The sequence below is a fragment of the Rhipicephalus sanguineus genome, chromosome 5 (genome assembly GCF_013339695.2).
Source record: "Rhipicephalus sanguineus isolate Rsan-2018 chromosome 5, BIME_Rsan_1.4, whole genome shotgun sequence".
Classification (NCBI taxonomy): Eukaryota; Metazoa; Arthropoda; class Arachnida; order Ixodida; family Ixodidae; genus Rhipicephalus; species Rhipicephalus sanguineus.
Window position 1 is genome coordinate 123,563,883 of NC_051180.1, and position 27,925 is coordinate 123,591,807.

At 50.1% G+C, this 27,925-nt stretch overlaps 1 protein-coding gene across 1 annotated transcript in view; it reads left to right on the plus strand.

The window, feature by feature from the left end:
- LOC119394947 (Down syndrome cell adhesion molecule-like protein Dscam2) overlaps positions 1-27,925 on the plus strand; it is a 168,577-nt gene that overhangs the window by 39,361 nt on the left and 101,291 nt on the right. Inside the window, exon 10 of the mRNA XM_049416027.1 lies at positions 1,162-1,446. Within this exon, the coding sequence (XP_049271984.1) occupies positions 1,162-1,446 (285 nt within the window). The remainder of the gene's footprint in view (positions 1-1,161; positions 1,447-27,925) is intronic.

Here is a 27,925-nt window from a genome sequence, read left to right on the forward strand (position 1 = left end):
TAGTGCGAAGCCTCCAATCAGGAACCACCGTTGGTCGCTGGCTCGAACCGGATCCGCGGGGAGGAGGGCTTGCCGCACGTTGCGGGAGAGATTTCCGTCGGTTGCGTCAGGCGCAGCGCCGGAGTTGCCGGGGATTGCGTAAGGCTCCCGCCTCGTTGCATCAGCTGGTGTTGACGCTGGTTGAGTCAGCCTCATCGCCGGAGTTGCCGGGGATTGCGTAAGACTCCCGCTTCGTTGCATCAGCGGGTGTCGACGCTGGTTGCGTCAGACGTTTTACCAGCTTGAATTCCTTGTCGAAGCAAGGAAGTTTGGGTTGGGAGCCCTGGCATAACAGTGTTTATCACTCTCCCTTTGCCCGAGGTCATCGTCGCGCCTTACACTTCAAAATATGCTTAACCGACAGGCCCAGTCAGCCATTCTTACATGAAAACACGCGTGCTCTTTCTCATCTCGTTGGCAATGGCCATCGAAAAAACTCACATCTAGCATCTGAAACCATATCGCGAAAATGTTTGTGGTTTACTGTAGATATCTCCCGAAAGCGGCCCGAAGAAATACATTTCGCCAAAATGACTGCTTGTATACTAGGATTCCCTAGCGGTGATTTGTCATGCACGAGGGAATGCTAGAATACAAGCATTCCCTTGTGCATAAATGCATGCACGCTAAGATGAATCGAGGTGCCTAATTCTTATTTGTCACAACCGTGTCAAACCGACAGACAATGAGGCCTAAGAAAGCATATAGTAAGTCAACTGCGGCTTTGGGCGACCCCAGATTCAATTATCCACGTTGAGGTGCGGCGGGGGCTTACCTGCCAACAACGTTTGCTATTCGTTAAGATATATTTAACAAGGTGCTGAATATAGTTGGAAGTGCCGAACAGGACCCTCGCGACGGACTCAGTACTTTTTTTTTAACTGCAGGAATCAAATTATGCCGCTTTGATGTATGTGATGCAGGTCTAATCTGTAATGCGCCTAATGCCTTTGACGACTCTATGTCTGTAATGTGTGATTATACTTTGATGTCATGTCTGGTCTTGCCTGCCATTCTTGTAGAGTAGAGCTTTAATTCTGCTTTATTCAAGATCAACTATTCCCAACTCGGACACCTAATTATCTTTCCCCCTTCCTTTGTAATTCTCTCTGCACAACTCAGTGCCTCCACTGATCGAGCGGTTCGCCTTCGACGAGAACCTGCACGAGGGCATGCGCACTCGAGTCTACTGCAACATCGCTCGCGGCGACCCGCCAGTGCGCATCACGTGGCTGCGAGACGGGCAGCCCATCAAGTCCGGTCCCGACATCGAGGTCCGCGTGCTCGACCCTTTCTCGGTGGCACTGGCCATCGACAGCCTCAGTCCGAGCCACGACGGAAGCTACACCTGCGTGGCCTCGAACACTGCGGCCACGGTCAACTACACGGCGTCACTCAGGGTGCACGGTGAGCGATGGCGATTAATCGCTTACTTCCTTTTACGTGAGAGTGAAAGACGAAATTGAACGAGATAACCCGTCTTTATCCAGAACACAACTCCCATTGGTTGCCCTGTACTGCAATACTACTCAGATTAGTTATACTATACTCCAGAAACCAAACCAACGTCAAAAAAGAAATAAGTAAGGAGTGCACGGATGAGCAATAGACAAATTTGTGGCCATTATCATCAGCAGAGACGCCACATCGTCACTCACGGTGTCATTTACAAAGACACACAACGTGACCGCTGCCTTCAGTATATCCAAGGCTAGATCCGCTTGCAGCAAGCTTTGCCTCCTCCCCCCATCAGCGCAAGGTACCTCATGGTCTAAACTTGTTGCGCAATGCTTTCTCGTATGCGACTTAACAATGTATTTGATGCCACATTGATGTCGTATTGTTCCTTTCATAAGTAACTTTTAAAACATGTGCCGCTCCATAAAGCATAATTGGCTCGAACTGATAAAAAGGATTCCTGCAGTACGTGGTCTATTAACTGGCCACAAATAAAGAGGATGGTTATTGCCGCTTTGCGATTTGACCGGCTTCTCCACTAGCAGTTGCCATAGATTGTGAAATATTTATTATTTAAAATTACCTGCAAACCTGCAATCAGGCCGCACCTGTGGTTTAGCTTAACAGTAACTGGCGTGGTCACGTAATTACGAGTTCAACTCATTCTGCGGCAGAACCCAAGAATCAAATTAGGAATTTCATTTTGCTCCATTTGGAGGCGCCATGAATTTTCTAGTAGTAATGAGCCATTAAAAATACGTATGGAGCCAACATATAACGAATCCAAAGATAACATTGAAGGGGGGAGGGGGAGCTATTTGTAGCTTTTAATTAAAGTATATTAAGTATGAGTTAAGAAAAAAGCGCATTGAAGTGGACGAAAAAAATTACACATCATCTCCCCCTACGGGCAACCATGGTGGGATGCGAAAGCATCGCGGGGTGTGCGCATCGAGTTTCCGTTTCTCTTATGTGACTTATGAGACGGTGGTTGTCGAGGCGTTTGAATTACCGCTTGCCGATGCTGACATTTACGTTCGGCTTCCCGAGCCTTCCTCTGCTCCGCGGCGGTGGCGCTGCCGCTGCAACTAGCGCCGACGTTGTTCATAGCATTTCGCACACCGTTGCACAGAGAGAGGATGACGGAAGCAAAGCGAACGCACGCTTTCGCAGCCTCGAAGCTTCGAGATTCGCTTGCCGGCGTTGCCGTTCACGTTCAGCTTCGCGAGCGTCCATGGCGCCGTTGCGAAGGAGAGTGCAAAGGGAGCGAGCGCACAGCTGTGCGGAGAAAAACGGGAGAGGAGCAACGAAGCGGAGGCAGCGCTCACGCCACCTCCTCCACCCCACCTCCTCGCGCTCACGCGAGGAGAGGGGGGAGAGTTGGCGCATGCGCAGTATGGGTGCGGACGCCGCAGAACGGACACTGCCCCGAGCATAAAATGCTTTCGCATCTAAAACAATGGTGATCGCTTGGACTAAGTCGCGCAAGGCTGGGAACAGCGAAGCCGGGTGATTCTTAAGTCTAATCTGGTTGCTTCTAGGTTGTTGCTAGGCTCTAGCCTGGTGATGCTAGGCTGCTTCTAGGTTTTTGCTAGGCTTTAGCTACGCACGTGTTACTAGGTAGTTTCTAGGTTGCTTCTCAGCGCAGAGAGGTTCGAGTTAAACCACAGACCTTCACGGACACGACACGCATGTCCAAACTCCAGAGACATAAACTCGCGCTGAAACCCAGCGTTCACACCTTCCACAGATCTACGGGCACGTCGTCGTACGCGTAAGGCTTCGGGGTCTTTTCACAGCAGTCGTTGCCTTTCCCGTTCCCCAGTATTCTCTCGTTGCACAGCTGAAACGTGCGGCCACGGTGTTTATCACTGGGTTAATCCCGACTGTTTATTAAAGTTTTTCTCAATTACTGGTTACGCCTGTCTAGAATTCTTAATTGGTATTTGCCGCCCGTCTGTTGCCTTGTTCATGTTTAGGGCTATATATACCCGGATATACGAATAAATAATAAAGTTGCTAGCATAGGCTTAACCATTACCACGTCCAGGGGCGCACTATTGTGGTAATTAAACCAGGGGCGCTTCTATTTCTTCCGAACCGTTACATTCAATAGGCCCCGCTTAAGTCTTCGCCAGATAAATTTTGTCCCACCACTACGTTCTAAGCTTCCCTCATTGTAAGCGACCTTGTCTGAGGTTGACCCTATAAGCTTACTTGATACAACTGTCTGCGCAGGACTTATACATGTACCCTTCTTTATTCATATTATAAATTCAAACACTCATTGCCGCATGAAGGTAACGCCACCACCACAATCACCATCGTCATCATCAAGCTGACGACGACCACTGCAGGGTAATGATGATGGTGGCATCGACAGATGACGAACATTGTAAAGCCAGCGAAGCGCCACCGCCGTCCCATCAATTCCTTCAACATTGTCGCCTCTCAATGGCTTTCTGTATGATCCAGCCACTGCCAAAGCCGTATGAAGAGCCGGAGAAGAAGGCCGCGTTTTCGTAATTGCTCGTCCTTTAAGGCACGCGCTGCTACAACCCCCCCCCCCCTCTCAGAAATTGCTCCACCACCTTTGTCGTAGACGCTTCCGCTGAGCGGGGCAATTACAGACAGGAAGGCGCGTGGAGGCGCCGAGCGCTCGCATTTTTGGAGAGCGTCCGCGACCTTCGATTCATGCCTTCCGAAGCTCTACAGCTTCACAGGCGCCGCAACACGAGCTCCAATCATCTCCGAAGAACGGTGCCGTTCAAGGCGAACACGCTTGCAACGAGTCTTTCCAGCGCGTTAATTTCGAACAGATTAACGCGAAAACTCGGGCCGCCGAACCACCTCGCTTCGTGATGACCGACGGCTACGCCCGAGCAGGCATGCACGAAGTTTCATTAAGCCACCATACTCGCCATCACATCGCCGGTTGCGGCGTCGCGAACCGAGCGGCGCCACTCAATTAGGGCGACATTGGCGGCGCTCCATTAGTTGACATTCTGCTTAACGAGCCCGGCTGACTAGCAAAGCAGGTGGATGCGCTCTCCGAGCATAACGCGCGCGCGCGCATCTTGAAACAACGCAGTGACAGCAGACTGCGTGGGCAGCTTCCCTTTCTTTCACTTCCTGTCCTTACGCCAGTCCTGTTTATTCCTCCTCCCTGTTTCTCTCTCACAAGCTAGCTGTGAAAAGGCAGACGCTGCGCGTAACGACCAGCATCGACGCGCTCCTCGCGCAAGCTTGCGACGGGTTCTTTACTTTTCTTTTGTTCGCTTCCTTTTTTTTATCTGCGAGGTTGCACTTTACCCGCACCACCCTGTGCTGCGTCAACGACGCTTCATCGACAAGCTTCCCTTACTCGCAGCGCAGCACGGTTTTCCACGAGGAGCTGTCGGCTGTGCAGAAGGCCCGTGTTTTTTTTTTTCATTTTTGTTGTTCTCTTTGTTGTTGTTTTTTTTTTCGTGGCGAAACAGCTTCCAGCTTCTGCTGACGCGCACTGCTTGAGGGAATGACGCGTGTCGCGAGTGCCTTTATAGGCGAGCGAGTTACGCCGTTTCTTGATGACCCGAAATGGGAGAGATGAAAACTTGTTTGTGAATTCTTTATGCGACGCCTTCCATGCGCCTTCCGCCCACAGAAAGATAAGAATCGTCTTGCTATTATAATTGAAGCTACTCGGAAATGCGGTGCCTCGCGGAATTGGTTTCATTTAACGATGAAAGGGCAAAACAAAAAATAATAATAAAGCTGGGCATAGCTTGTACGACTTGATCGCTTCCTAGCTAGTCCTGGTCATACGGAGGGATGCGAAGTGATGCAAAGTTTATACGAAGTGTTGACAAGTAATGCCAAGTTCCAGTCGAGTCCAGCCCAGTCGCCTCGCACCCTTTCAGTCATCCATGCTTTCAGCCGTACTACGTCGTGGACTACTTCAAACGAGTCGAGTCCAGCAGTCTCGCTTGGCAGCGCGCCGCGCTTCGCGGCGATCGGCTTCCTCATCAGCAGTGCGATCGTTCGGTCTCCTTATGTCTGCGTCTGACGCCGCCGCGCCGCCACCACGCGCCCGCTTTATACGGAACGAAGGAGCGCATGCACAGTTGGCCGTGACATCACGACTAGCGCGACCGAGCGGTTGTGCGGAGTGTCCAGGCAGGCGAGCTGGCGGCGGAGCACCAAGGGGAGCACTGTATGGGCTAGCGAAGCCATGGCTTGTTCGCCCTGCCAGGAACTGGACGACTTGAAACGGAAAAAGACACACACAGGGTGAAGCCCTGTGTGTGTCAATAGGTAAGTGTGTGGCACAGAAATAAACAGTTTTTAGTACGCACTTCACCCGGTATGTGTCTTCTTCCGTTTGAAGTCGTCCAGTTCCTGGCAGCGCGAACAAGCCATGTATTCGCACCAACTAGCCCCCATAGCAGCTTCACTAGCGAAGCCGGCGCGCAGCTCCGCAGCCAGTTGCTAGGCAACGCGCGGTGACGTCACCGCGACGCGGAGTGTTCTTGTTTGTTTGTTTGTTTGTTTGTTTGTTTGTTTGTTTGTTTGTTTGTTTGTTTGTTTGTTTGTTTGTTTGTTTGTTTGTTTGTTTGTTTGTTTGTTTTGTTCGAGTTGGACAGATTATTTTCGGCTTAAAGAGCTCCGCTGTTGAAAAACGAAATGTGAAAAAATGTGTCAGCCATCTCGTCAGTTTTCATTCACGACTTTTTTATTCTTTTCTTCTCTCAACTTTTCAAACGGCCGCATCTACGTGGTACTTGCGTGGGCTTAAGCGCGCAAAACAAAGATATGCATAACATGGACACCCGCTCACCCCCTTACGGAGAACGGTAAGAAAGAGGCAGTACACGACGCAGCTCGACGGCTAACGGACCGAGCCGCAGTCGCAAGTGCCGCCCCGATACCCTTTGGACGTGACGGCGAGGTAGACGAGCAGGAATGGGAGGACAGAGTGAGCAGATACAAGGACATCAAAAAACTTTGGTTACAAAAGAGGCATGTTCCAGCCACCTCACCCGAAATTGACAAAAAAAAACGCCAGGCCTGCCCAGAAAGCGCAGCACAGTCACAGCGCAAGCTGGAAGAGCGGCATTTCTAGAGCCCGTTATAAACTCTTTTGTGGCTACTTATACAAGTACACTAGCAACGTACCTACTACGCCGCAAATCATAATTTTTGTGAAGTTGGGAAGCACCCACCACATTATTCGTCCTTCTGCGGAGAAGCGCGGTACCATCTGTAAGGCATTAGGTGCACTTTGTTGATGCGACGGTTGATGACAATGAAGAATTATGCCTGAGCCCTTTGTAATGGGTTGGAAGCTTTAAGCTACCCACAAGTTACGTAATTCGCATTGTGTGACGCCCGGACGTTATTTAACTCTCCCACCACGCCTTATAACATACGGTAACGTGAGAAAGAGAGAGAGGGAGAGAATTCACTTTGTTGAGACTCAGGAAATGGATCATGGGTGCCCTATGGGCTTTCTTGGCAACCAATAGAAGTGCACTTGTGAGGAACCCACTACGCTATATATCATCATAATTTTTGTGAAGGAGGGGAGCAGCCACTATGCAATTTTTCGTCATTCTGCGGAGAACCGTGATACCCGCGAAACACCTGTGAGGCATTATGTGCATTTTGTTGATGCTGTGGCTGATGACGATGAAGACTTATGGCAGAGCCCTTTGTAATGGGTTGGAAGCATTCAACAACACACTCATTGCGCAATTCGCATTGTGTGACGCCTGGTTACAAAATTCGCGTTGTGTGACGCCTGGCTGTTATTTTACACTTCTACCACATTACATTACATATGTTAATGTGGTCCCTTCCCCCACATGAAGCCTGTATAGGGTCTTTTTGCAAAGCAGTTTCAAGCACCGGCATGGCTCTGAGGTAGAATACTGGCCTCCCTCGCAGAGGGCCCAGGTTCAAACCTCGTTCCATTTTGGATATTTTTCTTATTACGTTTTTTTTTTATTTCGCGCGATAGTGGTTACGGACACTGGCGGCGGCGGACAACTACTTCGCCAAAAGCGGCGCTTGTTGTGATCTCATAACAGCTTTCGCTGTAAAAGCAGTCTGTCTAACGGCGGGGGTTACAAACGAGGACGTATCCGAATCTTGCGCTCTCGCACATCATCCATCCTGATATATATCAAAACGGACAAGTGGAAAAAATGATAGTCCAGAGCCACTCTGGAGCATATATCATGGTATTGCCGAGTGATATATTGTTGAATTCCAATAACGGGTTCGGAGTGGCCGACAATCTTTTCGCCGGAGAACTCCACTCCAACTGAGGGCAACCGAAGGAAATCTGCCAATGGAACACAGGCGCTCCCGCCAGAGCAAATGTCAGGGGGCTCTAGCGCACATCCGCTTCCGCAAGCGTCCAGCATTCCTGCGACAGCCTTCAGGCGCGCTGCGGGCCGTGGAGAGAGCCGGCCCGCAACTCTGGACAGTGTAAAGAGCCGAGGAAGCCGCCCGGACCCATGAACTCCTGGCCGTCACCTAGCAGGGTCATCTGGTCCACCTCATCAACTAGCAGCAGTCACAATAAAGATTTCTTCCTTCAACTTTTAAACACGCGGCCTCATGCAATCGGAAAGACGTGGCAGGAAAATTTATCTAGACCAGCACGTTTGTAACGTGAAGGTGTAAGAACGCGCGATAGTGAACAAAACTTCCGTCACCAAAACCGAATGGGGAAAAAAATTGCACTATCTCCCTCTAAAGGGGACCATGAGGCGATGCGAAGCCGGAGCACTTGCACAATCGCGTTCCGTTGGCGTCCGTTAAGCACGCTACGGACATCACGTCGTGGAACGCGAAGAGGAACGCTACGCGCGTTGTGTCTTCCCTCTAGCCTGGCCGTTAATCCTCACAGGGCGAGCGGGGATCGACAGGCGCGTGAGGGGGGAGCGTAGGAGAGGAGATGGGGGAGGGGACGCGTATGCGCTGGCGCTAATCGCGGCGTTGCGCAGGAGAGGGGGAGTGGTAGTGGAGAGGGGAGGGAAAGAAGAGTGGAGAGGGGTGGAGAGGAGGGGTGTGGAAAGGATTTCCGCATGCGTAGTAAGGGTGGTCACGCCGCACACCAACACCGGATGGAACTCCGCCATAAAATGCTTCGCATCTAAAGTGATGCCAGCTCCGTCCTAGTGGTGCCAAGCCTGAAGGAAGAGCGGAGCTCGGCGGCATTCTTTCTCTTCATTTTCTGTTTCTTTCTATTTCTTCCTTTCTAACTCTAATTCGTTCTCTTTCTCGTTCTTGCTATACTTCTTTTTCTGTATTTCCTTTCTTTTTCTCTCTCTTTATATATTTATCGCTTCCTCTTTCCTTCTATCTTCTCTCTCTCTCTCTCTCTCTTTCTCTGTCTAAGTTTTTCTGTCTACTAGTGGTGCCAAGCCTAAAGGAAGAGCGGAGCTAGGCGGCCGTCCTTGTGTCTCTTTATTTTTGTTTTTATTTCTCTTTTCTTCTTTTTCTTTTCTATCCTAAGGGAAGAAAGAGAAAGAGATATAGAAAGAGCGAGAACGAGAGAGAGAGTGAGAAAGAAAGAAATAGGAAGAAAGATACAAGAAAAGAGATACAAGAAACCGAAAGAGAAAAAAGAGAAAATAAAGAGACACAAGGAAGGCCGTCTAGGCCTTCCTTGTCGCATTTCCTTCGGGCTTTCAAGCTTAGCACCACTTGTGCGAAGCCGCTTTAACTTTTTTTATTTACGCAGAAGCATTATAGAGGGCCTTCTTATATGTATGTCTGTAACTAAAGCATTAAGCCAGCTTTTGGCAGGGATGACGGCGCAATCTAGGATAATGAAGCCAATGACTACTAAGTAAATAAATTGTGGCGAAGCAATTGGTACTGCTTAACGGTTGCGCTCTCCAGCGGCTCCTAGTGGGTCGTCCTCTTCTAAACGCCGCTCGCGCTCGGAGCCCGTGCTTTTGCCTTGACTGTCGCCATAGTGCATTGTCGCCGAGTGCCGTCCAATAAACCGCTTAACAAATTGGTGGAGAGTGCTGTGCTCCCATTCAATGCCCCTGGAGCTTCGTTCCCGTACTCTGCCATCTACCATGCCTCAAGACGCCGCTCAGCAAACGCCGCCTCCCACACCGACCGCATGTCCTGGTGCCCCACGCATCCGCGATCCACCTATCTTCACTGGCGCCGATGGCGCCGACGTGGAGGACTGGCTCGCAATTTACGAGCGCGTGAGCGTACCCAACAAATGGGACGAAGCAGGCAAGTTGAGCAACTTAATCTTCTACTTAATAAGAACTTGTTGTTGGGCGAGTTGGTGAGTACTTAACATCGTGGTTTAGCGCTAAAGAAGGACAGACACATGTGAGAGACAGGACAGGCGCTACTAACAACTGGTTTATTGCAAGGGTTGCAATGGAATAAATACCACACTGGTGCGCAGACGTGACGAACGCGTAACAAGACGTCACCACTTATCAGGCTACAGGCATGTGTCTCTCACATGTGTCTGTCCTTCTTTAGCGCTAAACCACGATGTTAAGTACTCACCAACTCGCCCAACAACAAGTTCTTATTAAGTATATTTCTAGTACAACGGGCCCGCCTATATGTGTTCCTTCTGTGCCTCCGTTAGCGTGGATGAACGTCGATGCGCTCGTCACAAGGACCGTGACAACCACTTGTCGAAATAGGCTCATCGGACTGTGTCTTCGAAAGGGCGTGATCCCAGAAGAAGTAAGTGCCATATTTGGAACTGTTCCTCCATCCTGGGCCCATGTGAAACGTGTGAGCAAGATACTCCGTTCGGAACTGTCCCGCCAAGTTCGTCTGTTTAATGACTGGCTTCGGGTGCTCTGTTTTTCGCATGACCCGCCGTGGAGGGCGGAAATCAAACTCTGTCGCATTAGAAAACTTATAGCACGCCTGACAGAATCTTTGTGGCAAGTGTATCTTAGGCATTTCCTTGAAAATTCCAAGCGAATGAAAAATCATGTCTCTAGAGGTAGTTTATTTGTAATTGAAGACGCCACCATCCCTGATAACATTGCCAGCTTGTTGAAGAAGGGTTCCAAATACAGTTTAGAACCTAGTATTCCCGCGCATGAACTTGCAGCGTTCAACCGAAACATCGCAAAGAAAGCCCCCAGTGAAAGCCAGGAGCGGTGCCTGCTGGAAGGTGTAGACAGCCTTCTAAAGGCCACTCATGGACATACAAACTGTCACACGAAAAAGCACCTAGATAATGTGGTAGCGTATTTTAGAGACAATGATTTGTGTTTGCTACAGGCCGATAAAGACGGCGGGTTTGTTGTGTTACCGCATGGAGTGTACAATGAAAAAGCCATTCAGGCATTAAACAAAAACTTCACTCCCATCAAGACGAGTGTGTCAAAAGCAAAAGCTAGCGTAGTGAAACTTTGTAAAAGTTTAAATCTCGAAAAACTAGCTAAAGAAATAAAGGAAAGTAAAGGTAACACGTTGACAGTCTTTTTCAGTGCAAAAACGCACAAACCGGAAGTGCCGTTCAGGACGGTCGTAAGTGAGCGAGGCACTTGGCAACAAAATGTTAGTCAATTCCTTTTACGTACACTTACCAGCCTCCAGATAAAGGATCCCTTCTATACCCGAAATTCTGATGAGGTTGTAAAGTTCCTTCAGGATAACGAGTGCTCTGGCAAAGCCTTTTCTATTGACGTTGAAGACTTATTCTATTCCGTCCCCCATGCCCACCTCTTTAATTCCGTGCGAGCGTGCATAGAAGAGAATGGTGTAATTCCCTTTCAAAACAGCGCAGGTCTCACGGTAGAGAATTTTTTAACCCTTTTAGACGTTTACCTCAGGAACACTTTTCTTTCTTTTAATGAGCAACATTTTTTGCAAGACAAGGGAATTTGCATCGGGTCGTGCGTGGCGCCAATTTTATGCAACATTTTTCTCGCTAATATTGACCAATGCCTTGAGCAGGTTCTAAGCCATAAGGTTAAAAAAGTTTTTAGATACATGGACGATTTTTTGATTATTTTAAGCGACAGTAGCACAGTGCCGTACCGAGACCAGGTGGACCTAGTGATCAACCTTTTTAAACAGCATGGAAAAGGCTTATCGTTCACGCGAGAGCTGCCCCAAAGTAACATGTTGCAGTTTTTAGATCTTACTTTGCGCTTTTGTAAGAGTCACACATGTTGGATGTATTCCCCTAGGGCACGAAAGGAACTCTTACCCTATGACTCTGCCCACTCAAAGCTTGTTAAGAGGGGCATCGCTATATCCTGCCTGGAATCGGCCTTGAGAAAGTCGTGTTCACATGTAGTAGAAGCGGCCTTTGTGAAACAATTGGAAAGACTATTGTCCGCGGGTTTCCCTGGACCGGTCTTGGTGGCGGTGGCTGAGGCCCTACTCCGAAAACTGAAGGGCAGCGCCAAGCGAAAAACAGCGGATGAGGGAGCACCGGGGAAGAAACCTGAGGTTGTGCCGTATGTGCACAAGGTTTCGCACAACCTGAAGAAGGTTGCCAATAGGCATGGGGTCCCGCTTGTTTTTTCGGCGCCCAACAAGCTTGCTCAGCTGTGCCCTCGCACAACAAAGGTGGGCTGCAAGAATAAAGGGTGCTCAAAGAAGCATGCCTCGCCCTTTGTGAAATGCGTGCAAGGAGTGGTCTATGACATACCGCTTTCTTGCGGTAAGTCGTACATAGGGCAAACAGGCCGATGCCTTAATCACCGGTTAATGGAGCATGCGCAAAATCTAAAGAAAGTAGATGGGGCCCATCTTTCGTCCCACTGCCGAAAATGCATGTGTGAGCCGATATTTCGAGAGGCTAAGATTCTAGGAAGAAGCTGGAACAAATCAGCCCGCGAACTCTGGGAGGCGTATCATATAAAGAAAAAAGGTACTAACTGTGTTAGCGACACATCTATCTGCTTGTATAGAAATGAGATTAGGCTTTTCGATGTCACATGCCTGTAGCCTGATAAGTGGTGACGTCTTGTTACGCGTTCGTCACGTCTGCGCACCAGTGTGGTATTTATTCCATTGCAACCCTTGCAATAAACCAGTTGTTAGTAGCGCCTGTCCTGTCTCTCACATGTGTCTGTCCTTCTTTAGCGCTAAACCACGATGTTAATCTTCTACCTCGCGGGAGTAGCAAGCTTGTGGTACAACAACCACGCGTGCGATTTTGCTACTTGGTCGGATTTCAAGACAGCCGTCATCAACGTTTTTGGCCGCCCTGCAGTTCGTAAGCTGCAAGCAGAACAGCGCTTACGCGAACGAGCTCAGCAGGCCGGTGAATCTTTCACCGGTTATATCGAAGACGTCCTGGACTTGTGTAAGAAAGCCAACGGCACCATGTCCGAGTCTGACAAGATTCGGAACATTATGAAGGGCATTGACGACGATGCCTTCACCATGTTGCTCGCTAAAAACCCTTCCACCGTGGCCAAGGTCATAACACTGTGCCAGAGCTACGAGGAGCTCCGCCGGCAACGTTCGATGACCCGTCGCACTCCATCACGCGAAGAAGAGCTTGCTGGCTTGGCGGCCATACCTGACCAGGCCACGCTGCTGGCAGAAATGAAGGCATTCGTGCGCGAGGAAATCGCACGCCAGTTCTCTCTCCTGGCCTTCGCCCACCCGCCGCACGTTCAACAGTCGTCGACGACCCTTCTTCCTCCCATCCGCCAAGCGATTGAGCAGGAAATCGCGGAGGTGATGCATGAGTACCACCAGCAACCTCCGGCTCCTGCGCCACAGAGTTACGCTCAGGTTGTCGCCAGGACGCACCAGGCAATCCCTACGGCTGCACCGTTGAGTTACGCCGAAGCCGCCGCTAGACCTCCGTCCTTCGAAGCGGGCGTGCCGGCTACGTATGCTGCCGTCATCCCTAGGCCCCGACTGCAACCCACCTTGCAGTCATTTCAGCAGCCGCCCCGTCAATCGCATCCTGCGACGTGGACGGGACCTGCCCCGGCGAACCGATGGCGCACACCCGACAATCGGCCCATCTGCTTTGCATGCGGTTATGCCGGTCACGTGGTCCGTTACTGTCATCGCGTGCAGCCGCCTCGAGTCGCGTCAACCACCACCAGCCAGTCCAGCTGTGCGTTCTACGACCCGCCTATGTTGCCGACGTCACGCCCACTCGCCGCTCTCCGTCTCCACGTCGTCGCTCACTGTCACCAATGCGGCCACGTTCTGTCGCACGAGAGCAGGAAAACTAGTCGTCGCAGTCCACGAGGCAAGGGCTGTGACGCTATCGAACTGTAAAAGCTCTCAGCGAAGTCCATCAAATGTCATAGACGTGTTTGTGGACGGTGTTCGCGCATCTGTCCTTGTCGACACTGGAGCCGCCGTATCCGTTATGGACGCAAATCTTAGCCGCTTACTTCGAAAAGTGACGACGCCACTTTCTGGGATGTCCCTCCGTACCGCCAGCTCCCAAAGTATTAGGCCTACAGCAGTATGCACTTCTCGCGTCGTCATTCAGGACGTTCTGTACGACGTCGAGTTCATCATAATTGCTGCATGCTCCCACGACGTCATCCTGGGATGGGATTTTCTCTCCCGCCACGACGCCATAATTCACTGCGCAATAGCCGCCCTCGAACTCTCACCTTTCTCACATTTGACACCGGAAGACAGTCCATCGGCATTCACCAAGACCCTCGTCAAAGACGATACCAAATTTCTTCCAAACTCGTCGACGGCTGTGCCAGTTTACTGCGCCGGTCTCTGCGACACAATTGCACTCCTTTCGCCATCTGACCGCGTTTGCACTAGGAAAGGGTTGCTGGTACCTTTCGCGACCGTGCAAATCATTCAGGGTAGCACCGCTATTTTTGTTACCAACCCATCCCCGCACATTGTTACGTTGGTGCGAGGGGAATGTCTCGGCAGAGTGGAGCTCCTCGAAGACGCACAAGTTCTGGACGCACCCGATGACTCGCAATGCACCAGTTCCCGTACCATCAGTGCCGTTTCCACGTCTGATTCCTCACCCGCGGATGTATTTGGTCCCTCCATTGCTGACAACCTTACGTCGGTCCGGCGTTCCCAGCTTCTGTGCCTGTTGTAAGAATTTCGTTCTTCTTTCGATGTTGGGCAAACTCCTCTCGGCCGCACGTCCACTGTTACGCATCGCATCGACACTGGCGCCCAACCACCACTGCGGCAACGTCCATATCGCGTGTCTCCCACAGAACGTCGGGTAATTAATGAACAAGTGGACGATATGCTTCGACGCGACGTTATTCGACCCTCGGAAAGCCCGTGGGCGTCTCCTGTTGTTCTCGTTGCCAAGAAGGACGGTTCTGTGCGCTTCTGTGTGGACTACCGAAGGCTCAACAAGATCACTCGGAAGGATGTTTATCCACTACCGCGAATCGACGACGCGATTGACAGCCTCCAAGGAGCAGAATACTTTTCATCTCTCGATTTGCTCTCGGGGTACTGGCAAGTACCCATGGCTGATGACGCTCGACCGAAGACAGCCTTTATCACGCCCGACGGCTTGTACGAGTTCAACGTCATGCCGTTTGGTCTGTGCAATGCGCCCGCCACCTTCGAGCGCATGATGGACACCGTTCTGCGCAACTTGAAATGGCACACGTGCTTGTGTTGCCTGGACGACGTCTTCGTTTTCGCTCCGGACTTCTCCACGCATCTTCAACGTCTGCGGCACGTTTTGAGGCGTTTGACCAACGCCGGCCTCCAACTGAACCTGAAGTGCCGATTTGCAGCACGGCAGCTGACAATCCTAGGCTACGTCGTGTCCAAGGACGGAATCCTTCCCGATCCGGCCGAGCTTCGGGCCGTGGCCCAATTTCCCAAACCTACGTCCGTCAAAGAACTGCGCAGTTTCGTAGGACTGTGCTCCTATTTTCGACGTTTCATACGCAACTTTGCCACCATCATATCGCCGCTGACGAAGCTCCTTGGAAGTAACGGGCCCCTACATTCGTGCTCGTCCGAATGCGACGACGCGTTCGCAAAGCTCCGTCGTTTGTTGACGTCTCCTCCCATACTACGCCACTACGACCCTACGGCCCCAACGGAGGTACACACGGACGCCAGCGGTGTAGGCCTCGGTGCTGTTCTTGCGCAACGCAAACCAGGGTTCGCTGAATATGTCGTCGCCTACGCAAGTCGCACGCTTACTAGAGCCGAGACCAATTACACTGTCACGGAAAAAGGGTGCCTGGCGATCATCTGGGCCCTTACAAAATTCCGACCTTATTTGTATGGTCGCCCATTTGATGTCGTCACCGATCACCACGCACTATGCTGGCTGTCGTCATTGAAGGATCCCTCGGGCCGTCTCGCCCGTTGGGCACTTCGCCTGCAAGACTACGACATCCGCGTGCTGTACCGCAACGGACGTCAGCATGCTGACGCCGACGCCCTCTCGCGCTCCCCCTTGCCTGACGACAATGCCTTCTGCTCAGTGTCTCACACTGCTGTTTCTTCTATCGATGTTCACACCATCGCTACCGAGCAGCGCAAGGATAAATGGATCGCTTCGCTAATACACTTGCTCACTGATCCGTCGACAACACCAACCACTCGCGCGTTGCGTCGTCAAGCCCACCATTTCGCCATTCGTGACGAGCTACTTCACCGACGCAATTACAACGCCGATGGCCGCCAGTGGCTACTTGTGATACCCCGAAGTCTGCGTGCTGAAATATGCGAGTCCTTCCACTCTGATCCGCAATGCGCGCTCTGGGGTATCCAAAACTTACCACCGCATTCGACAACGATACTTATGGCGAGGAATGTACCGCTACGTGCAGAAGTTCGTCCGCTCCTGCCTCGATTGCCAACGCCGCAAACCTTCAACGCACGTGTCACCAGTCGGTCTACAACCATTACCTTGCCCTAACCGTCCGTTTGGGCGCGTGGGCATCGATTTGTATGGACCACTTCCTCTGACGTCGGCTGGTAACCGTTGGGCCATCGTCGCCGTTGACCATCTAACGCGATACGCCGAAACCGCTGCCCTCCCAGCGGCTACAGCGCGTGATGTTGCCTCCTTCCTGCTACACCGATTCATGCTGCGTCACGGTCCACCCCAGGAGCTTCTCAGCGATCGAGGCCGTGTCTTCTTGTCGGAAGTCGTCGAAGCCATTCTCAAAGAGTGCCATGCTGTTCACCGCAAGACTACTGCTTACCATCCGCAGACGAATGGCCTAACCGAACGCTTCAACCGCACGCTCGGCAACATGCTCTCAATGTACGTCGCCGCCGATCACACAAATTGGGATGCCATTCTGCCCTTCGTCACCTACGCCTATAATACCGCCCCTCAGAGCACTACTGGTTTTTCACCCTTCTTCCTGTTGTACGGAAGGCACCCGTTGCACACCATTGACACGATACTACCCTACAAGCCGGATCCATCTGATTGTGCGCCTATTTCTGACACAGCCAGGCTTGCTGAAGAGTGTCGCGAGCTTGCAAAGGCCTTTACAACGCATGAACAAGAACGGCAGAAGAGCCTTCGCGGTGGCACCACCACTTCTGAGTCCACGTTCCGCCCTGGAGCGCTCGTATGGCTCTCGGTCCCTACCACTGCAACCGGCCTCTCTTCAAAGCTACTGCCGAAATACGAAGGCCCCTACCGGGTCGTCGAGCGCACATCCCCGGCCAACTACCTGATCGAACCCATCGAACCAGCTTCGGACATGCGCCGTCGAGGGCGCGACATAGTCAACGTGGAGCGCCTCAAGGCCTACTATGACCCACTCATTGTAACGAGCTGTTAGGTCGCCGGACGGCTCCCTTTTCGTACCCGGGGTAATTGTGGCGAAGCAATTGGTACTGCTTAACGGTTGCGCTCTCCAGCGGCTCCTAGTGGGTCGTCCTCTTCTAAACGCCGCTCGCGCTCGGAGCCCGTGCTTTTGCCTTGACTGTCGCCATAGTGCATTGTCGCCGAGTGCCGTCCAATAAACCGCTTAACAAAATAAACATTAAAAAAATTGGCGAAGCTTGCACTAAGCCGCGAAAAGCTTGAAACAACGAAACTGGACGATTCTATAAACTAACCTAGCTTGTTTCTATGCCTTAGCTGGGTGATGCAGGTTCTAGGTTGTTGCTAGGCTTTAGCTAGGTTGTTTCTGCGTTGATTCTCAGCGCAGATAGCTTCGACAGACACGACACGGATGTCCAAACTCCAGAAACAAAAATTCGCGCTGAAACCAAGCGTTCGCAGCTCCCATAGATCGACGGGCACGTCGTCGTTCGCGTAGGGCTTCCATCGCTTCGGGTTATTCTAGCAACCACCGTTGCTTTTCCCGTTCCCTAGTACTCTCTTCGGGCCCCCTCTGAAAGCTTTCTGTACCTAACATGGTTTGGCACTTCCTCCGTGATCTTCCCACCGTTGACCAAGTGATGACGTCATCAAGTGACGTTATGTTGTGACGTCATGATGACGTCGCAAATTTTGGCGATCTGGGACGTCGTCACGTGATGATGATTTTTTGCATTGCTCGTCTCGATGCCGCCGCTGGTCTATTTTTGCGTTTGACGAGGCATCTATTGATTTCGCCCTAAAAATGGAGGCGACTTAGAGCACTATGTGTTTATAACAAATCTTGAACGCTTCAGAGTACGCACTCAACTATGGGAGAGCCACAAGATGTTCCGGTTACTAAGCCACAGACATTCAGTACAGATAGAGCGCGCCGGAGGGTCACGCTTGCGGAGCTACAATCACGTTTGCGCTTCACATACACAATCTTTAAAAACCAAGGCGCTAGCTCCAGATAGTCTGCTAAGTTCGCTAGAATATCAAGTGCTCGTATTTCGATAAATTTAACACAGCGTCACGGATTGAAGACTCGTTGTCATTTATTCAAATCCTTTAAACAAACTTTACCAAAAATTATAAGCCCGTATCTGTACTCTTCAAATGTTTACAGAAAGGAGGTGGTGTAACGACGTTCTGGACCTTGGTTGGTGCCATTTGGGAAACATTCTATGGCGTGCCAAATCGTGCGTGCTCCATCCGTCCGTGAGGTAACAGAGAGTGGGCTGACCCTGGTCGTGGTGCAATACTGAACCGGTGAAGAGAGGACAACAGACGTCCAACAAAAGATTTAATTTATGTACAGTGCAATTATTCCCACAAGTAGCCACGCGAATGTCCAGAGAAGATATAACACCACACATGCTGATGGCGGGTATGTTTTAATATTACTTTTGAGTAATGGTAGTGATTATCGCTTTGTGGTCGCTGTGGTAGACCATGATTGGTTCCGCGACCATTTTCAGCAAGACGAATTTGTTCCTTTCGTACAGCATTGTATTCACGCTGTCCTTCTGGTGTCCTTAATTTCTGTGGTCTACAAATGGCAGTCTTAGAATGAACTGGATGAGTTGCTAGACAGGTGTGCCTTTTGTATAAAAGCGCGAAACACATGTGGGGAGAACGGAGGGCCGTTTGACGTCATTCCAGGCCCTTGTGTAAACCGCAAAGCAGCTGCAACCTAACCTTTACCGGGAACGCGTGGAAGGGCGTTCCCATTGTTCACAGGTGCCTTATCATCCATCATGTGTTTTGATGCTTGTTTTATGGTTTTCTTTATTGAAACGAATACTTAGTCCTATGCTGTATGCTTGATTGCAAAGAAAGATATGTTGTTTGCCTGCAATTGTTAAAGGACCCCTAAACCACCCAAATCATGAATGGTAATCTACCAATATCCCTCAAGAGGAAAGTATATAACAGCTGCATCTTACCGGTACTTACCTACGGAGCAGAAACCTGGAGACTTACAAAGAGGGTTCACTTAAATTGAGGACGACGCAGTGAGCGATGGAAAGGAAAATGATAGGTGTAATCTTAAGAGACAGGAAGAGAGCAGAGTGGGTCAGGGAACAAACGGGGGTTAAGGATATCATAGTTGAAATCAAGAAGAAGAAATGGATATGGGCCGGGCACGTAGCACGTCGGCAGGATAACCGGTGGCCATTAAGGGTAACTGAGTGGATTCCAAGAGATGGCAAACGCGTGAGGGGGAGACAGAAAATTAGGTGGGTAGATGAGATTAAGAAGTTTGCAGGTACAACGTGGCAGCAGAAAGCACAGGACTGGGTTGATTGGCGGAACATGGGAGAGGCCTTTGCCGTGCAGTGGGCGTAGACAGGCTGAAAAAAAAACCACCCAGAGGTCCAAATTGAGTTGTGCTGCATTTCTGCCCGAGTCTCCAGTGAATGCGTTTATCGGCTCGTCTGTCCACCTCTCCGAATGCCCTTCCCCAGCATCTGAGGTGAAAACGCACGGAATGCGCGCATGCGAGTGTCACTTAGTGGTTTAGGGGCCTGGCGTTTCGTTTTATTGCAATAGCAATTATATGGACACTCTCGGTGGATTTTTGCCGTCGCCGTCATGTACCGGATATATATATATATATATATATATATATATATATATATATATATATATATATATATATATATAAAAGTCAGAAAGAGAGAAAAGAAAAATGTCCCCACCTCCACGAAGGGAATCGTGAGGAAATGCGAATGCATTTCTTGCGCCGAGAGTACACGGCGAAGCAATTTTAATGGCGTAAAGCTGGACACATGGACGCGCTCAAGTGTCTCCCTTTTGGGCGCCTCTTTCAACGAACGCTTCCTACGTGCGTTCGTAATCACCTCAGGGATGTTGCCACCGCCTTCAATGCAGCACAAACGCGTTTAAACGCGCTGTTTTCAGGCTGTGCCAAGGCAGCACAAATGCTACAAACGCGTTTCAAATGCACTGCATTGAGGCGGTGGCACAGGGAGGAGACAGAGCGAACGGCGAGAGAAGGAGCGGCGAAGCACTGCACCTACCCTCGCGCGCGCCCGCAGCTGTTGCTATGGGAGAGGGAGTGAGAGCGGAGAGGCGCGCGGACAACGCCGGATGCCTCACATAGCCCGACTGAGCAATGCATTCGCATTTAAAAATTGCACCATTTCCCGCTAAAGGGGACCATGAGGCGATGTGAAGCCGGAGCACTTGCACGATCGCGTTCCGTTGGCGTTCGTTGGGCATGCTACCGACCTCGCGTCGTGCGACGCGAAGAGGAACGCCACGCGCGTCTTGTCTTCTCTCTAGCCTGGCCGTTAATTCTCACAGGGCGAGCGGGGAACGCGGTCGACAGGCGCGCGAGAGGGTGGCAGCGTAGGAGAGGAGAGAGAGGGGGAGTGGAAGCCCATGCCCTGGTGCTCATCGCGGCGTTGCGCAGGAGAGAATTTCGGCATGTCTCGCCTGCGTTTCAGAGTAAGATTGGAAAGGGGAAGGGGAGAGGGGAAACGGGACAGGGAAGAGGAGAGGTGGGGAGAGGAGGTGTGGAGAGGGAAATTGGAGAGGGAGAGTGGAGAGGAGGAGTGGAGAGGAGGTGTGTGGAGAGGGTATGCGCATGCGCAGTAAGGGTGGTCGCGCCGCACACCACCACCACCGGATTGAACTCCGCCATAAGATGCTTCACATCTAAAGCTCCGAAGCGCTCCCACGGCATTCGAACCTGCGACCCCTTGCTCCCCGCAGCGCATCGCGTTAGACAACTAGGCCACGCGCCACCCGCTCTTTGGAACACTGACGGCGAGCTGTTTATATACATCATTTACCGCTGGTGGTACGCAGAGCTCGGAGGTGCTTCAGTGTGCGCAGTATCACCACCGAGATTGTTCGAAGGGCGCTTTTTAAAGCAATGCTAGATTTTGCCTCAGAGTAAAAACTGGCCCTGAAACGGGCAATAAAAAGTGGCCCACTTCTGTACCCACTCGTGACGTGGACCGCCGGGTAAGCATTGCGTAGAACGCCACCGTGCGGCAGGAGACGCGGAGAGGTCACTCCACGTGCCGCACTTTTCAAGAAAAAAATTTCTTAAGAGCGTTTGGCTGTAACGCGCTGCTCAAACACGAAGAAGTAACAATTGTGACAGTTTTATGTTCGCGCTCGTCCTGTGCATACCTGTGCGTTCTTTTCGAGCGTCCTTCCTTGTGTTTGAGCAGCGCGCTGCAAGTGTCGAGCTGTGACCGTAGTTAGTTCGCGCTCGTCCTGTGTACATTGTTCTCCTGCGTCCTCTGCGCTTGAACGGTGCCCTGCAAGTACCTGGCTGCTTGCCGCTCTTCGTGTGACATTCTGATTTGTTGCTATCGCATTCATTGCTTCGCCCTTGCGGCGAAACTGTGACTTTTCTAGTACATGGAGACGAAACCGTTCTGGGGTAGAGGTGTACAGCTTCGTTATAAAAATTAAGGCAGCTTCACCCTAGTGGTGCCAAGCCTGAATGAAGGGTGGCGCTTGGCGGCCTTCTTTGTTTCTCTTCAGTTCTTTCTTTCTTTCTTTCTTTCTTTCTTTCTTTCTTTCTTTCTTTCTTTCTTTCTTTCTTTCTTTCTTTCTTTCTTTCTTTCTTTCTTTCTTTCTTTCTTTCTTTCTTTCTTTCTTTCTTTCTTTCTTCTTTCTTTCTTTCTTTCTTCTTTCTTTCTTTCTTTCTTTCTTTCTTTCTTTCTTTCTTTCTTTCTTTCTTCTTCCTTCCTTCCTTTCTTTCTTTCTTTCTTTCTTTCTTTCTTTTTCTTTGTCTCTCTCTCCGTTTTAGGAGCTTGCTCGCCAAGCTTCTTGTACTCGCGCCTTGTCCATCGCGCCATAGCCGCTACTTCTCATTGCTCCCGCTATAGGCGCGGCTGTGCTTTCTCCGGTGATTCAAGCGCGCTCACTAGGTGGCGCGCCGCCGCTCAGGCGGCGCCGCACACTCCGCTGCACACTCGGCGCGTGCTCTCGTTAGATATGTGACCGCTAGGGGGCCGCGCCCATATACAGCGCTTGCTCTCGGCGCGCTTCCTTTCTCTTCGCCGGGAGCTCACTCAGTGCACTTCGCTACCGCTACTCAGCATGAACAGCCAAGTAGCCAAAGCAGCGGCGGTGAGAACTCGCAAGGCAGCAGCAGCGCCGGCTCGCAGCCAAGACGCTGCGGTGTGAGCCCACGAAGCAGAACAGGGACGCTCTACGATGCGTTTCGTTACGCTCTGCGATGCGTGTCGTACGACTGCAAACGTTCCACCACCATCTGAGGGACCTGTATCGACGTTTCCTTCTCGAACTTTCCGTTGCATCCTATCATCGAAGATCCCTTGGCCACGTACTTTACGGATCACAAAGCAGTCATCTTCAAAGGGAAACGAGTCCCCGAGGGACGCCCTTGTAATTCGTAAAAATATATGTAAACTTGTGTATATAATGTATACATAGTCCATCAAATTCTAAATTGTGTATATAGTCCATCAAGATGTAAAAGCGTGTATATAGTGCATCAAAATGTACTATATATATTTTGATGCACTATTACGAAAGGCTGACAATGGGTTGTCATCCTTTCGAATCGAAATGGCTGACAACCCTTTTTGTGACAACTGTGGTAGCGAGGAGACACTACAGCACATCTTCTGCGACTGTCCTCGCTACAATGCGCAGAGCACATCACTCACAGTCGCTCTTGCTCGCATAGATCTCAGACCGATGACGGCAGAAAACATTCTGGAATGTCGTCCCGAGAGGTCATCGCCGATAAATGCGACGAAGGCAGCGCTCAACTTCTTGAAGACATCAGACTTGCACCGGTGGTTATAGACTAACGGCATTATCATGACTGTGAGATGTGCGTGACTTTGAGCGTGAGTGCTCTCCCTCTCTCTTTCTCTATCTCTAAAACTCCCCCACCCCTTTCCCAAAGATATGGTAGCATACCGCTCCTTCTAGACTGGTTAACATTCCTGCCTTTCCTTTTTCTCCTGTTCCTTCCTTCCTTGCTACACATGGTTATGCTTGCTTACCCTCGTGGCCGAAGCACAGTTTGCCAACCGAACGATATGGCTAGTCGAGCGCGCCGTACTGCGAGCACTCAATACCGTCGTTTCGTCAGTTTCCGAAGCCGTCGCCGAAGTCGAACGCGAGGCGTCCATTGCCGCCCCTAAAGCTGGTCGCTGTCGTCTTTCTGCATCCTTCTCCCGACGTTTAGCACGCCAAAGTTGTTCCCGTGCTTCACTCGTTTCAGCCAGCCACTGTGCGGGCTGGTACTCATGTTTCCGCTTCAACTCATCAGCAAGCCGAGTGACACCGCAGGATGTTCCGACACAGCTTGCCGCTTTCGCCGCTGAGACCGCGCAGACAACTTTTTCAATGATGGACCAGAGTCTTCGCTCCCTCCTTCCATCGTGTGACCATGGCACAACGGCTGAACTGAAGCACTCGCCTGCTTACCCGACGTGGCAGAGAGAGCGGCGAGTCACGTGCTCAATCAAGTGGACACGGCTGGCGAGCCAGCCTTTGTCATCCTAGCTGCAGTCGGAACAGCGGCGGCGGCGGCGGACGCGGCTAGTCACGCAGTATGCGTTGTTCGCTTCAAGGCCAAGCGGAGATACACGGTGGAACTCGCTCGACTAGGCCAGTAAAGCCTTCGCTTGAAAACTTGTTTTAGGGGCGAAGCTCCTTAAAGCGGCACCCGTTCGTCCCTCGTAGTCGTAGTGCGTAACCAGTCGTAACGCTAGTACCAGATCTTGACCTCCAAGGTGGTGCCGGTGGGAGATTTTAGGGGCGAAGCTCCTTAAGGCGGCACCCGTTCGTCCCTTGTAGTTGTCGTAGTCGTAGTGCGTAACCAGTCGTAACGCTAGTATCCGATCTTGACCTCCAAGGTGGTGCCGGTGGGAGATTTTTCCTGTGCGTTGTTGAACAATAAAAAATTCGCAGCGTGCGCGTTAACTAAAAGCCGAATTCTTCTGTCCCTCATTCCCCATTAGCAGCCATTGGCGTGTTCCAGTAGGAAACGTTAGTAGAAGTAGAAGTGCAAGTGTTAGCTAAAAGCCGACTTCTTCTGTCTTTCATTCCCATTAGCAGCCATTGTTTACCTCCAAGGTAGTGCCTGGTGAGATTTCTCCTGTGCGTGATTAAACAATAAAAATTTTGTTCAAAACGCCCGTGATTGATGAAATAAACCAACGAAAGACGCCAGATGTTTTCTAAAAGCAAGACGAAGGAACGCCAGATGTTTCTAAAGCAAAACGAAAAGACGCCAGCTGCTTCACGAAAGACGCCAGATGTTTTCTAAAGCAATGGTTGTCTAAACAATGAAAATTCACAGCGTACATGTAAAATTAAAGTGAGCTGCAAGTCGTCATAACTCATCGAACCTTTAGTATAAACGCGCCCGATCTCACGTCGGTGATGACGTACTGGGCAGAATTCACGGAAGATTCACGGTTTACCGATGAACCTCCGCAGCTTCGCCCACTCATCATCATTCACTCTGTGCATATGCTGTGATTTTTTTACTACGTCAAAACTCCGATATAATTATAGGCACGCCACAGTAGACTCCGAGTAACTTCTGACCACCTGAGGTTTTCTTTAGTGTTCACCTAAACCTAAGTGCGCGTGCACAATAAGCTTTTATCGAAATGTGGCCGCCGTGGCCGGGAATCGAACGCGCGTCCTCGTGTTTAGCAGTGAAATCAATAGTAACGTCGGCTAGTGATGGTAAACTGATGACTATTGCTGTCGAATGGTGGCTAAATGAAGGCTAAAGGCGAGGAATATTGGCTAATGATGGCTAGTGTTAGCAAATAATTGTCTGATGTCTCTTACTGTTGCCGTATGTTGGTTAAGTAATGCTACTGCTAGTGATGCTGACGCAATATCTGACGATTATAAAATAGGGGCTTACTTACCGTTCCTCTCCGCTTTATTTCCCGCTCCTTTCTGCGTTTTTTTTTTGTTTGCTTGTTTCTAGTTTACTAAGTCAATGATGGAAATCAACAGATGTTGTATAGAAAGTCTGGAATAGCTGCGTCACTTTTCAGAGTGTTATCAATATCTTTGTAGCACAGAGTTTATTTCATGCGGCTGCCGTTACAGCTCTCTTCCTTTAGAAGCTTCTCTTCTCAGCTTATTTCATAGGAAGCTTCCGAAGCAAACATTTCTTTTCTGTCTGATTCAGACATGAAACCTACTACACAAGAGTAGAACTGGCAAGGCCCGGCAATCCTGGAAATTGACGCAGGCACAAAAAAAAATTATATGTATCTGAGGTTGTACTCGCTTATCGGAAAGCCTGCGAAGACGAAAAGCCCGGGGGGGAATGCCTCTTTGTGTGTGTGCGTTCACATCCATAAAAATATGTTGCAATGAGCAAATTTTTTTTTTTGCTCACTTCATTCGCAGAGAGCTGCTTGGATTGTCTTGTATTATATAAACACTGCGCATATACTGTTTTTCTTTCTAGATCCGTCTACGCCGTTTTCTCAGTTATCACACAACTTTTCGTTGGCTTCATTTTTCTTGTAATGTGATATATCCCAAAGATTCAAGTTGCTCAGTGGACATTTTCTTATTCAAGGAACCCAGTATCGTCAGTGTGTCGGAGCGTGCTGAGTTCGCGCGTAACACTTTTGTTAATGATGAAAAACGCAAAGAGTAGAAAAACGCTCGAGTTCGAAACGGTATTTGACACGTTTTAGCCGGCGCTCCAGTATATTTTTTTCTAGAAGTAAAATACTTCTTCCCGGCGTTCCCATTGCGAAAGGTTACTGCCATTCTATTCCCTGTTCTTTTTTTTTTCTTCCTCTTTTGTTCGCGTAGGAGTTTCCGCTTTGTCGGCACGTCGCCAACAATGCGGAACACCGAACGAATAAATTTCGTAATTTTAAGACAAACTGCACCTACCTCCGACTTTTGTTAGGAAGCGGACAGACTCCTTTTGTCGCACCAGGATTTGCAGCTCACTGTTGAGGAAAGCGTAGAAAAGGTGCGAATTACCAGCCGGCTCAGTTCCCCATCTGAGTTCATTTTATTTTCCGGCATTTGACTCCTTCTGAATTTGTTTGCTCCAGTTTTAACACTTCTTTCAACACAAGTTACCTTCCGGCGCGTGGTGTTGAAAAGGATACCCTTCAACATTTATCGTGACAGCATTACGCAATGCGTACGAGACGCACGTGCTCTCCTAGAGTGGATACGATGTGCTCCTAGTGATATACGAAGCTTATACGAGCGCCGAATGCAAGTACCCCACCAAATTGCCTCATACCGTCAGGCGGCAAACAACCCCAACGCCTGCGTGGTGACCTGTGTGACTGGACTCACTAAATATTGGATTGTTACAGTTTCCTCACGCCGCTCGTGCATTTTTACACCCCCAGGATATGACTGCGTTGCACAAAATCTTAGTGTAAACGTAATAAACTGTGAAAATGATGTATAAATGAAACATTCGATGCACCGCATTAGCTGTGAATCTTGTGACCCAGTGAAAACGATTAAAAATTGGAAATCTCACACAGTTTTATGGCAAATACTATCTGCTTATTTAGCGCAATCCTCTTCCGGTTTCCTGGCTGCACATTCGGCTCTCCCGCTCAACCACTGCACTTCGACCGCATCATGCGTACACTTTAAACGTGGTAACAGATAATTGTGTTTTTGTGCACCGATAGTAACGGTTACCAAGTTTAGAATGCATGCGCTCAAAGCTAATGTAGCCCTTGCTTTATAGGTAAACAAAAACACATTTATCGGTTACCATGTTTACAGTGTAGTCTAATCACAGGGCAGACAATATCTTTTTTGGAGCACAGGATTGGAGAACTCAATGCACTTAATTAGTCGGGGGGGCAGCGCCGCCGAACGGTTGGCGATGAAGGCCATGTACTCTGACTCGCGTCAACGAACGCAACTCTCAACACCTCGTCATCTTTGGCGTGCTTCCTCGACCAATGTCTGGGAGCGTTGCCTAGACCATCTGCTCATTTCGCCTGCACTCTCGCTCCGATGAACCAGCGTGTACGGCGCTTTACTACAGGCCAGGGGGTTTCAGGTTCAATTTCCTGCCACGACAACCACGTCTTCGGGTATGGCAGAATGCATAAAGACCACTCGTAGTACCAAGCACAAGGTGGCCAGAATCAGTCGAGATCCCATCACTACGGCCTCCCCAGAGACTCAGTGTTGCGTTGCAGCATAGTACCCAACCACGTCAGTCAGTCAGTCAGTCAGTCGGCTGGTCCGTCGGTCAGTCAGTCAGTCAATCAATCAATCAATCAATCAATCAATCAATCAATCAATCAATCAATCAATCAATTTTGATACGAGTCCTGTACGACACCATCCCCGTTTTTTTTTTTTTTTTTTTTTTTTTGTCGGCCACTGTGAAGCACCAGATATTTTTATACGGACAAATTATTCTGCAACAGATCTGTTGTCGTCAACTTCGACGTCATAGGGTCATTATTAGCGCGATAACGTTAAAAAGTTCCTTTAGCAGAAATTCCAGTGCCAGCGTCGGTGTCGGCGTCGTTGGTTGTGAGCGAAAAATAAGCGTTGTCCGTGACCGAAAAATCGAGAAGGATGAAAAAAAACGTAAATAATAAAAATATTTGGTTCGAGTGAGAATGGATTCCACGTGTT